The sequence below is a fragment of the Grammomys surdaster genome, unplaced genomic scaffold (assembly GCF_004785775.1).
Source record: "Grammomys surdaster isolate TR1022 unplaced genomic scaffold, NIH_TR_1.0 343, whole genome shotgun sequence".
Lineage (NCBI taxonomy): Eukaryota > Metazoa > Chordata > Mammalia > Rodentia > Muridae > Grammomys > Grammomys surdaster.
The window spans coordinates 679,313-691,941 of record NW_021604762.1 but is presented as its reverse complement, the minus strand read 5'-3'; the positions used below and the strand labels follow the sequence as shown (position 1 = coordinate 691,941).

At 52.1% G+C, this 12,629-nt stretch overlaps 1 protein-coding gene across 1 annotated transcript in view; it reads right to left on the bottom strand.

Moving 5' to 3' along the window:
• Positions 1-6,017, bottom strand: part of Fosl2 (FOS like 2, AP-1 transcription factor subunit) — a 16,987-nt gene extending 10,970 nt beyond the window's left edge. The window contains exon 1 of the mRNA XM_028778986.1: positions 5,862-6,017. Coding sequence (XP_028634819.1) covers positions 5,862-5,963 — 102 coding nt within the window. The 5' untranslated portion in view covers positions 5,964-6,017. The remainder of the gene's footprint in view (positions 1-5,861) is intronic.
• Positions 6,018-12,629: the final 6,612 nt, after the last annotated feature.

Sequence of the window (12,629 nt, the reverse complement as noted above, 5' to 3'; positions counted from 1 at the left end):
CTACAAGGCATTCCAGCCTGGCGGAGCTTCTAAGTACTTAGAAACATTGTGTCTCCCTGTCTATAAAAGTACAAACAGCCGGTAGACCTCCTAGAGCCGAATCTGATGAGCCCTGCTCTAAGAAGCCAGACGCAGATAGTTTTCAGCTTTCTGGGCCATGACATCTGTGTTAACTCTGCTCCTCCACTACAGCACGGAGCATCCGCAGGGAATACACGAGCAAGTGGGTAACCCCGGGCCCACTAAACTTCACTTACAGATAGAGTTTGCTCTCCTAGGCTCACGTAGGAAGGAACCAAAAGAGAGGAATGAAGCAAACACCAAACAAATAAACAAACAGACAAAAAGAGAGATACCCTTCTAACCCAGGAAGCCAAGGGGATGGAAGTCGCTGACCAATTTAGATCTCCACACTCTGAGCAAAAGTTCAAATCCTTACAAGTTTTTTTTTGCCGGTCTTTGGGGATTTGGGGACTTCAGTGTTAACCAGTAGCATTCTGTGGTTGAGGTGCAATGCGGTGCTCCTTCAGTGAGTTTGATGTCCATCAGAGACCAACTCAGCAGGCCAGAGAAGTCTCACAGCCCAGAAGCTGCTGACTTGGAAAATAGCCTTTTGGGGCTCAACAATGGGATCTAGGGTTCAGGAAGAGTCATACTAGTAGTCTGCTGAACAGTCTCAGAACAAGAGGTTAGACCGCCACCCCCTATGGCTCAGATGGAGGATCTACTGGAGTCCTGAGCTAGGCAGGCAGAACTTAAATAGAAGTCAAGCTTGGTCCTCTTGGCCAGGTCCTTCTTGGACCCCAATCATGTAAGACATGAACTTGTGGACTCTATAACCTGCTCCAACAGGCGTGCAGGCAGGCAATCTAGGAAGAAATTTGCCTATCTCCTTTCTAGAGCCTCAACTAGGGAAATCCAACATCCCTGCAGACTAGCTGGGGAGAGAGATGGGGTAAAAGACATGTTCTCTCACACTTCTGAGGCCCAACACCAACATCAGGCAAGTATGTATTCACTGAACCAGGTCCCTTCCAGAGCCTCTGGAATAGCATTACATTGGCCACCATCTTGACCTCTGGCCTTTCTTGTCTAAGGAAATACCATTTATGTCACAATGGAAACTGCTGTTAATAACTCACAACTTTCAAAGTTTTACACTACACAAATATATTGCAGTGGACCTGTCCCCCACCAGTCTCTTCTCTGTCCCAGCTTCATTTAAAAGAACAAGTCTAGCCCATGGTACTTCACTGCCAGGAAGAAGGAAAATAAGAAACAGGAAGAAATCAGGGGCAGAGACCCCACCCCCACCCCGTAGTGTTATCCCCAGGTCTCCTGGATCCCCTGCTCTTTCTGGCAAGACCCCCACTCCTGAATCAGAGGAGAATTCTCCTCTCACCCACCCTCTGAGTTCTGTAGTCAGTCAGACCAGGGTTGCCCACACCTTTCCCATGTCTTTCTTGACTCTTGCCAGGACCCCAATCATAGGAGACATGAACCTGAGGATCCGGTAGCCTGCTGGACACTTGACAGGGCTGATTCAGCTGTTGCTGGCTCAGTTTGCTCAGGAGGGTCAAGTCACCAAGTGGGCTTTGGGACAGACATATTGACCTCAATCGTAGCAGTTGACGTTATGTTGACATGCTGAGGTCACAACTCACCACATACAACAGAGACAAGCCATGCCCACCCAGCAGTGAGGCTATTTTTTTCCCTTCAACACATAAAACCAGAATCTTTGTTTCTGTGTAACAAAGCAAAAAATGTTCAAGGCATCAATGCAAAGATGCCATCAGCAAGGGACCATTTTGTGGGTTTGGAATGGGAAGATATCGTTCCATGCGGACTCTAGAGACGGACACCAACAAGACCTGGGGTCTCATTCTATACTGGACCCCAAATCTGTCCATTCAGACTTTGTGTGCCAGACGTAATTGCAAAGACCTTTTGGTAATTTTCAAATATTAAATCCACCGTTCAAGGGAAGATTTGTTGGCAGGGAGAATTTTCTAAATGTACTGAAAGCATTAAGAAACAAAACAAAACAAAACAAAACAAAAACCCCAGTCTTGCAAAAGCCTTTGAGTCTGGCAGCCTCAGCATTCAGCTGAGCATATAGTCCAGTAAAGGTGGAGATGTTGATGATGATGATATGATGAAATGTGTGATTTAGGTGTGTAGGCTCTATTGTGTTTGTAGTAAGAAAAAAAAACGAAGGAAGAAACAAAACACCTCAAGCCCTCAAATTTTGTATTCAATGTGAATAATAAGACAGGCAGAAATACAATAAAGGAAATGCACTCAGGGTTTTGGAAAGGAAAATTCAACTGCCACTCAAACAGTTTATGACTGCTATTTCACCCCCATGGTGGTAAGAAACCAAAGGGCTCTTCGCCACCAGGAATCCACGGGACAGATACATTCCTGGGATAACACTGTGTGACCCTAATCTACAACATCTGTAAGATCAAGGAAAAACAAAAGAAGAAAAAGCACCAGATCCCTAATTTGCATCTCCCCCTTCCCAACATCCCCCACACAAGCACATAGAGAAAACAATCCTTGGGTATTTGAAAACACCATGGGGTGGGGGGTGGACCCTGGTGAACAAGAGAAAAGTACCCTTTTATTCCAACCAGGCTTTATTTAAACAAAAATAGAATTTTTCTTAAAAAGAAACTCACTTTTGATTCAAGCCATTTGTAGTTAGTTACTGTTCAATATATGGCATTCGTTTGCCTTAAATAAGAAGAAAAATTCTAAGAATTTGGAAAACTAACCAAGTTTAACACTCTTGAGACTGGAAAAATACATTCTCAGGATAGTTCTTCCAAAAATGTCCTGTAGGGGGCACTAGAGGGGTATGGTTGAGGCTGACTTGGGAAATCACAGTCATTTCTGGTAAAAGTTGTTTGATGCAAGGAATGTCCCAGCCTGGTACAGTTGGCAAAAGTTCACTCTGGGGAATTTTGTGTGTGTGTGTGTGTGTGTGTGTGTGTGCGCGCACACACGAAAAATGTGGCAGGGGGGAAAAAAGTTGGTCTGATATTCCCTGATCCAGAAGGAAATGTCCTTGACTTACTCTCACAAGTCACAGAACAGATAGCTGCCTTGGAAAAGTTCCGTGTCTTGTTTTGTTTTGTTTTTCATTTGAAGGGGGCCTGGCTGAAGAAAACAAGTTATGAAATGACCTACGTTTGTGTAACTGGCTGGATTGCGTAATGCCAGGGCCCTGAAACCGTAACAGCCAAGGAGCAAGGCACAGCACATATCTGGAGGTGTTGTCCCAGGAAAAAGAAAATCACAAGGAGGAGGTACATCCACTATTTCCAAGAAAATTAAATTGCCAGTGATTAACCTTTGAGATTGAGATTATAGCTACAACAGGAAATATTTTTCATGTTTCCAGTTCCTGCCATATACAGAAGCAGAGATTCAACAAAGAGCTGTCTGCCCACCACCCCACAGGTCAGTGGGACTCAATACTAAGACCTTATGAAGCTAGACAGAGGGGGGAAGTGCTGGACAGCAAATTTATGGGGGATACAGGACCCCACAAACAAGGAGAACAGGGACAAATAGTATCCACTTGCTCAAGGGAAAATCAGGAACATCTCACAGTGATTGGTCCACTGTGCTGCCATAAAGGAGGAAGGCCCTGTCACTAGCTGCCAGGAAAGCTTCCCCATGAAGAAGGCTGGGAGCAGAGCTGATTACAGACTTTATCTGCCATGTAATAAAGTTACCTTGAGCCCAGATCAGGGTGGGTCGTATCATAGCACAGACTTGGGAAGTAACAAAAGCAAAGGCCTATCATTGGGACCACAGAACAGTTTTGTAGAAAGCCAGAGCAGGGAGGGGAAAGCCCTCCCCCCCAACCCCGTTCCTCATCTCCCACCCACCGGCAGGGAGTGGAAAGGCCAGGCTGAGAGTTGGCTTAAGTGGCATTACCTTGCCAACCCCTCTGGTTTGAAAGACTTCTTGCTCATGCTGCTAAGCAGAATGGGCAGCCGGACCTGAGAATCCCATGCACTGGTTGTTGCTAATTGCAAAATCCTCATGTGTTACAGCATGCTAGGAATTAGCCAACAGCTGCTTTTTGCTTGGGTAATGAGGCCCCATTACACACTGCTGGACGGAGCTGTCTTCCTTCATCCGAGCATCGGTTTCCTGTCTGATTTGCTTCCAAAACAGGGAATTGCCTCCGCTCACATCCTGGGCTCACAGCCCTAGTGACACAGATTATCCAGTTGGGGCACTGATGTCCGGCCTGACTTCCCATCCAGGCCCCAGAGACTGAGCGAAGCCAGGCAGGGAGATTGTACTATGTCGATGCTCACTGTTTTGGTCTCATTGGTGGAAGAAACAGAAGAAATGCTAAGCCCCTATGTTGATTGGGAAGGAGAGGTACATGGGGTGGGGGGGTCATTGAATTTGAAAATAGGGGGACAACAGATATAAAGACTCTAAACCCATTGGTGAATGATGTTTCACCAACTATACTGGGATGCATACATAACCAACTACTTTTCAGATAAGATTTTGGTGTTCAGTAGTAAGAGTCCACTGACTGCCCCCTCAGTGCTCAGACCAAGCTATCTCCAGTGGGTGCTTAGTAGGTATGGGGGTTGGAGGAGCAACAGAGAATATACAGGAAAGCCATTTGGAAGGACTCGCCATTCATGGGACATTACTTTGAGAGATGGCCCTCTTGTCAGATGACAAAGAAAGCCATAGTTTTATTATGTTTCCCAGCTCAGTCCACCCCTCCCTGGAAGACCCCTGACCTCCTGTCTGGTTGACTTCTAGAGGTCAAAGACAAGGCCTATGGAGTAACTCTTGCTGCAGCCAGCTTGGCTAGGAACTCCCAGATCACGGCTGAGGTGGGCTTCAGGTGGCAGGAGACTCGTGAGTTCATGCAATTCCCACACAAGATCGTGTAAGTGGTTCCTGTGATACAAGTCAGGTATCCCCCACCCCCACCCCCACCGCCCACCAATACCTGCTTGGTACCTACAGAGACATAGATTACAGGCACAATCCCTCAGTGCAAACCAGTCTGGCTGCTTTAGAAAGAGATGTTTTTCTACTTCTAAAATCATTCAGGAGCCCAAGGGATGTCTCTCTCTCCCACCTCTCTGACAGCTTCTTTGCTCCAGGTACCCCCAAGCCCCTCAAGGTTCTGCTCCGGGGGGTGGGGGAGTACAGGCTCCTGTCCAACCTTTACCGGAAGCTGCAGGGGGGGGGTCACAGGAGGTGTCAAGAGCCAATCAAAGCCAGCTTCTTCTTTCCTGACCTTCGCACCTAATTCCCAGAGGCAACCCTCGTCCTCACTCTCAATCACTTGAAGGAGCCTAGCCTTGTTTCTGAGTCCCCAATCCCTTTCAGAAAACAGCTAAGACCGAAGAATAACAGAAGAAAGGTTAAAAAGCGTCCCCCCCCCCGTTCTCCCGTAGGGTCCTTGACGGTTGGGAGGGGCTTAGGGGGAGTAAAGATTCCTTGCCTATCCACTACCTAGAAAGAGGAAGGTGAAGAGAGGGAGAGCGGCTCGATAGGCGGCAACAGGCTTCCCGGAGGGGACCTGTAATTTCAGGAGCTTTTCTGGAAAATTAAGTAAGAAAAGGGGGAGAAGGTGTCGTTGGCTCTTAAAGCCCACTCTCTGCTTGTTTAAAAAAAAAAGTGGAAGGGTGGGTAGGGCGGAACAGAACAAAACCGCACAACTTACAGCGGTGACCCCTAAGTATTTTTCTAGCCTGGCCAGGAAAGGGAAAAGACGGAGGTTGGGGGTGGAGGCCGTGGGAGCGAGAAGAGGGTAGGAGTCTGCCCGCGCCGCCAGGTGCACCCCGGCCCGCACGTACCTGCTGGCCGCCGCCACCGCTGGAGTAGGACTCGGCGTGCGCAGGAGAGCCGCTGCTGCCCCGGGACGAGGTGTCAAAGTTCCCGGGATAATCCTGGTACATGATCCGCGGTGGGGGCCGGAGAGGAAACAGGGTGGTTTTCTTCCCCGCCCTCGCCGCGGCCGCGCACAGTCTGCTGCGCGCTCGCTGGTCCACCGGCCCGGCCGCGGGCTGGGCTTTTCGCTCCCGGGCTGTCCCCCAACCCCGGCGACAGGAGGCAGCGACACTCGGGAAATGACCCCCCCCGACCGCCGCGGACCGCACTTCGTTTCTGCTCTGCAAGCTCCGCGGAACCGGTTGTCCACCGGGTCCCTCCCTCTAAAAAGTCGGAGCGTCCCTCGGTCCCTCCCCTGCGCGCGCCCTTCCGCCCCCGCGCGCAGCCGAAGCTCTGCCGGGACCCACGGGCTGGAGAAAAATGGGCAGCGCGAAAAGACTAGGAGCCCCGCAAATGTCGCTTGGCAGCTCTCGGGGACTCCCTCCCCGATCTCCCAGGGCGCCAAAAGGGCGAAAAAGAAAAGCCGCGGGTTGGGAGAAACTTCTGTTTCCTCCTTTTAGAGAAGGAGCCCGAGAATAAACTTCCTGTGGCCAACTCGCCGCCTGAGTTTCCCGGCGACTCGGACACTTGACTTAGGACAAGGCGGTGAGCGCCGGTTCAGCGGCCCCGATCGCGCCGGTGGGACAGCGCCCGTGGGGTTCCAGGCTGAGCCGTGCTGAGAGGGACGTGGCTCCGTGTCGCAGTGACCTGCACCCCGTGCCGGCTCCGGGACAAGCCAGCGTCGCGCGTCTCGCCTCGCTTCGCCCTCCCCTCTCTCTCCCCCTCTTTCTTGCGCTCTCTCCCTCTGTCCCTGCCGAGCGCCGCTTGCTGTCTCGCTCCGAGCCCCTGCGCTCTGCCCGAGATGAGTCACTACAATGGCACGAGTTCAACTCCACACTCTTTATTCTCCAGCCCCGCACCATGTGGATCCACTCCACTCACGTCAACCCCCTAGACTCCACCTTGCTGGGAGGAGCGCTAGAGGCGGCGGGGGAGGAGGCCTGGGACGAGGAGGAGGAGGAAGAGGCGCGGGAGGGGAGGGGAGGAGGCGGGCGCGGCGCTCCCCTCCCGGCTCCGCTCGCGGTCGCGCTGACGCCAGCCGCACACCCCGCGCGAGGAAGGCGGGCGGCGGGGAGGATGGGAGCCCGCGGCCCTCGCACTATGGGGGCACCGAGGCCACCCGCGTTCTTGCCTATCTCCTCCACCCCCCTGGGGCGCAGCGCCCTTGGTCTGTTCCATTGGCGCACGTTGCCAAAGATGGTCATTTGCGTTAGAGGACGCGAGTGCGGGTTTCCTCGCATTCGGGTGACGTGGAGGGAGAGGGATTCCCTCGCCTGCTCCCTAGTGCGCCCTGGCCTGCCTCCCTCCTCCCCCCATCCCCACCCCAAAAGGAAGGGGCTTGGGGAGGGGCCCCGAAAGCGGCCGCGTGGGCCTGAGCTCCGGGTTCTGAAAAAAAAAAAAATCGCAGCCTGAAGACGAGACGGGCGGCTCAGTGCGGCGCCACCGCGAGGCGGAGAGCCCGGCGCGCAGAGCCGCTCGCGGGGAGGGCGCGGCCGTGCGCAGTCGTCCGCACCCTCAGCGGCGCCGCCCGGTGCAGCGGGCGTCCTGGGCGCACCGGGCACCCGCGCCACCCTGCGGCCGGGTCTTGGCGGGGTGCGGCGCGGCGCCACCAGGCCGGGCTGGCCTGCCCATTTTTTACTCGGAGCCTGGCTGCCCACTGCTTCCCCTTTGTGTGTGTGTGTGTGTGTGTGTGCGCGCGCGCTTGGTTTTTTCTTTTTTGTTTTTGTTTTTATTTATTTAGTTTAGGCCTTCCAATTAATTTGCTAGAAGTAGTATTGAAGATGAAATTAGCTAGCGAGACATTCCGGGAGTCCTCTGTGCTAGACAATTAGGACGCATCTAATGGCAGTAACTAGGCCTTAAAAGCAAATCGGTTTGTTTAAAAAAAAAAAAAAAATGGGGACCGAGAGGTGTGCCCCAAGTTGCCTTGAGCTGTTTTGGAGCAAAGTTCAGGGCGCGCGTGGCCGGACTCCTGGCTCTTCCCGCCTTGCTGGGTGGGGTGGCACTCAGGGTAAAGAGCGCAGGCCTTGGAGTATGAACGCCTGGCTATGCTATTTACGAGCTGTGAGATTTTGGGCGAGTCTAGAGTCTCAATTTCTCTATGTAATGAAAGGTTTGGAGCAGGACGACCTTCTAAAGCTTTCGTCTGCTCTGGATAGACAACCATCCCCAGAGAAGGTACAATGTGTACAGATAAGCACTGTACCAGGAGTTGAAGAACTCTTTCTTTTGAGGCAGGGTCTCAGGTAGCACAGGCTGTCCTAAAATTCGCTATATGTCAAAGATAAGCCTCTATCTCCCGAGAGCCGGGATTACACGCGTGAAACAACGTTTTTAGCCATCCTTAAGCAGTACATCTGTATCCTTAAGCTTTTGAGGAGTGAATGGGAAGATGGGTTGTTGGGATTCCGCTGAGGATGTTGAAGCGCTATGCATCTCCCATACTACATCTGGGGTCCTCACTTTCCTTATCTGTGAAGTGGGGGAGTTACTAGGAAAGAAAAATAAGAGCCGGGAACTCGAAGCTTTCCCGGGGCTCTATATAAAGCGCTGGCGTTTCCGGGACGGCTGGCGGCATCTGGCTGCCCCAAGGGCCCCAAGATACGGTAATCCCAAACAATACTCGGGGTCATTGTTTACAGTTATAAAACACATTCTGTCCTGAGCTCCATCCCCAAGGACTTGTGCGCGTGGTGAGCCGAGGTGTCCAGACTCCTTGCGTTTCTACAGCTGTCCTCCCAGCAGAATGTGCAGCTCTGCAGGCTGGCGAACGGGGTGTGGGGCAGGCGTACACGCACGCACCAGCCGTGGGTGCCTGGCCCATTCCCCCCCCCCCCTTCATCCCTGCGTCCTGGCCTGCCTGGGTGTTTACGCGCCTCTCTCAGCAGGACTGAGTAAATGCAGCCCTTTGACGCAAAACGGATCAGCCCTTCCCCAGCCCCAGCAGCAGCAGCAGCAAAAACCCAGAAAACTGGAGGTGGGGACGGGGGCAGGGCATAGAAAAAAATCGTGACACTTTCCCACTCGCCTCGCCCTGTGCTGTGCGGGTCCTCGATAGCCCTGGAGAAATCGTGGAGGGTTGGGGGTGAGCAACTGGAGATGCGTCTGGGGTGCGCAGGGGCCTCTCCGAGGAACCGCGTGTCACGGCAGCACGAATAGACTTTTGGTTTTCCTTCGAGCCTCACGGGCTGTCCGGCCCTCCCCCAGCCCGCATTCAATAATCGTGAGCTTCTGGGTCTCTCCCACACAGTCCTTCCAGTAACGCGGGGCGGGAGTGGGGGGAGGAGGGGGAAGGGGAACACAAGCTTCCTCCAAGGCCTCCACCATCCCGGGCGCGCCCAGCCACTAGCAGGCGCCGCCGGGAGCGCGCCTTCGGGCCAGCGCAACCTCGCGCCCTCGCCCGCCCCCGCCCGGACCCGCTTCCCCAGTCCTTTCCTTTCTTGTGGCTTCCCGTAAAGCCCAGCAGCCCCCAGACGTCTGCAGAGCATCACGGAATCTGTGCTGATGCAAGTCGCCGGCCTCCCTTTGGTGCGCCCCGGCCCGCCTGCGAGCGCTTTGATCCCTGCCTGGCCCTGCTCCGGAACGTGAGCTGGTTTCCCGTGCCTGCCTGGAGAGGAGACCTATGTTCCACAGCCTAGGCCACCTTTCAGTCCTGTGGCACCAGAGGCAGAGCTGTCCGGGCAACTGGCCTCCCTTGGTTCAGTGGCTGCTTGAAGTTTGACCTATCTAAACCCAGTTCAGCGGCGCCTACGTGGGAAGACATCCCTGGGGGCACGGGGTTAAAAAGGGGCTGGAGTAAGACGCGGAGAACAGGTATTAAGCCCCAGTGTCTCGAATCTTAAGGAAAACAGATACTGTCGCTTGTAATCCCCACAACAAACATTTGTCATTCCCAAGTGTCAGTTCAAGCAAGTAAAGCCAAGTAACTTGTCCTAGGGAACTGGCCAGTGTTTAATAACAAGTTGGGAGTACAGCAGCCTCTGACTGATTCTGCCTACCTACCCCTTCCGCCTCCCAATACCTACATCCTACCAGAATGTCTTTCTGGCTTTCTAAGCATGGACTTCATTTGTTCGTGGCTTTAACTGACATTTAAAAGAGCTCCTTCTTTCCCTTCTGAGTAAACAGGTGGAGTGAAGGAAGGGAAGAGAGACGCTGTGGTGTGTGTGGGGGGTGTGGGGAGGGAGGTAATCTGGACTGATTCTTCATCGACTCTCTGGGTGTCTGGACTCTCCCATTCCATCCCTGCCAGTTTCCTTGTTATCCCATCCAGCCCAGGTTGCCCTTGAGAGACACCTTGGATCTTAGATTGATTGTCCCTCTCACTGGCCCACCCATCGGAGCACGGAGCAGTTCGTGAAGACCTGTCATACATGCGGCTTCACTTGTCTTACAATGTCCTCAGGAAGAGCTCGGTCAGTTGTGGACCAGACTCAGGATTGCTGAAGCAAAGCCAAAGAATGAAATGGCAAAGCAGCCTCCTCAGCCTGTGGATGTCTGCAGCTGAACGCAAAGCCATCTCCCATGACCTTAAACCCAGTGTTCTGCCAACCTTGACAGTGTACAGATTCTACTCCTTAGTGATAGCCCTGCCTCCCACACTGCTGGGGGAATCTGCAGTCATAACATTATAGTAAACAACACATTGGATGGTCTGTTCTTATTCCTGAAAGCATTCATGTTTGAAGCCGGAGTCTTGGTTAGGGTTTCTACTGCTGTGCTAAAACACCATGACCAAAATCAGCTAGGGGAAGAAAGGGTTTGTCTGGCTTACTCTTCACATCACAGGAAGTGAGGGCAGGAACTCAAGGCAGGAACCTGGAAGCAGGAGCTGAAGCAGAGGCCATGGAGGAGTGCTGTTACTGGCTTGTTCTCCATGACTTACTCAGTCTATTTACCAATATGGTCCAGGACACACACACACACACACACACACACACACACAGAGCACAGAGCCCGGCCTGGTGTGCCTCGGTGACTGGGCCTACCCACCCCAATCTTAAATCAGAAGAATGCATTAGAGACTTACTCCCAGGCAGTCTGATACAGCACATTTTCACATGAGGTGGTTCTTCTCAGATAGCTCTTTAATTTGTGCCCAGTTGCCCACCCACCCCATACCCCCAACAAAGCCAAACAAAGCCGTTTAATACAGAAGTGTTTGAGTTTTCTGAGGGCCTATAAATTTGTCAAGAGGCCGTCAGCAAGCAGATTTCAGTGCAAATGGTTCAAAGGACAAGGTCTTTGTGGTGACCTCTTTGGTGGGGGGTCCTTTGGGAGAGGGTTGGAGAAATGGGGAATTTAATATATCTATTGTCTGGCAACAGCTGGAAACAGACCACACCACAAGAGATGTAGGGGGCTATTAAGAGCCACTAATTCTGAGGATTGTGTTTGTGTCTGTCAGGTATGAGGGTCCAGGAAAGGCTGGGAACTGCTGCTTCTCCTAAGGGGCCCACAGGGTGTGGGAATATGGGGTTTTGAGTGAACAAGACAACCCCCCCCCATGGCCTTATAGCATCTGCTTGAGGACCCAAAGAACACTTGCAGTGCATGCACTCTGAGACGTAATACTTACATTTCCCCCAACATATACTGGAGATCTACAGTGCTCATAGCTATGAAGAGGAAAAGCAAGCACCGTGGCACACACCTGTAGTCTAGGTATTTAGGTGAAGGCAGGGTGGTCAGCAGTTCAAGGACATCCTCAGCTTCATAGTGAATTGAAGACTAGCCTGGGCTACAAGAGACCCTCTCAACAATAGTGACAACAAAAGCCAGGCATGGTGACACACACTTTCAATCCCAGCACTCAGGAGGCACAGGCAGGTGGATGGATCTCTGTCAGTTGGAGGCCAAACTGGTATACAGAGTGAGTTTGAGGACAGCCAGGGCTAACCAGGGCTACACAGAGAAACCCTGTCTTGAAGAAAAAAGAAAAAGAAAAAGACAAGTTATATTTAGATGGAATAAGTGCTCTACCATATAAGTTCTGAGGACTGAGCTGGGTCCCCTGGAAGAGCAGCCAGTGCTCTTAACCAGTGAGCCACCTCTCCAGCCCCAGGGCAGCTCACAGCTATCTGCAACTCCAATCCCACCGGATCCAACATCCTCTTCTGCCCCCCCTCCTCCGGAGTAGTGTAGTATAGTGTAGTGTACACACATAGATGAGGCAAAACTCCCATCCCCACAAATTAATTAAAAAAAACGTTCATCTGGTGGACATTAGAGGTACCAGTGTGTGCATACACCAGCCCTTCTGGTTGCAGAATTCTATACGCTCTGGCGAACTGTATTGACCTCAATAAAATCAAACAGTAATGAACTAAGCTGTCGGTAGCCTCAACCCACATATAGAGATAGTTCTACACCAAGTAACAGTGCTTTGGTCTACAACTTCCTGGGGCCATCAGGACCATCTCTGACTGGGTCAGAACACCCTGCAATGTTCACTCTGTGACAAAGGTGCCTAGTGACACATCTCCTAGAAAGCATTGCCATTGTAAGATAGTATGTGACTACACATTAAAATTTTGGAAATTGTGTACAAATAATGCCCTTCTTTCCTCACCCCCATCCCTACCACAGACCCTAGAGGGTAGGATGCTACTTAGCATTCAGGAGAGAGAACCTCC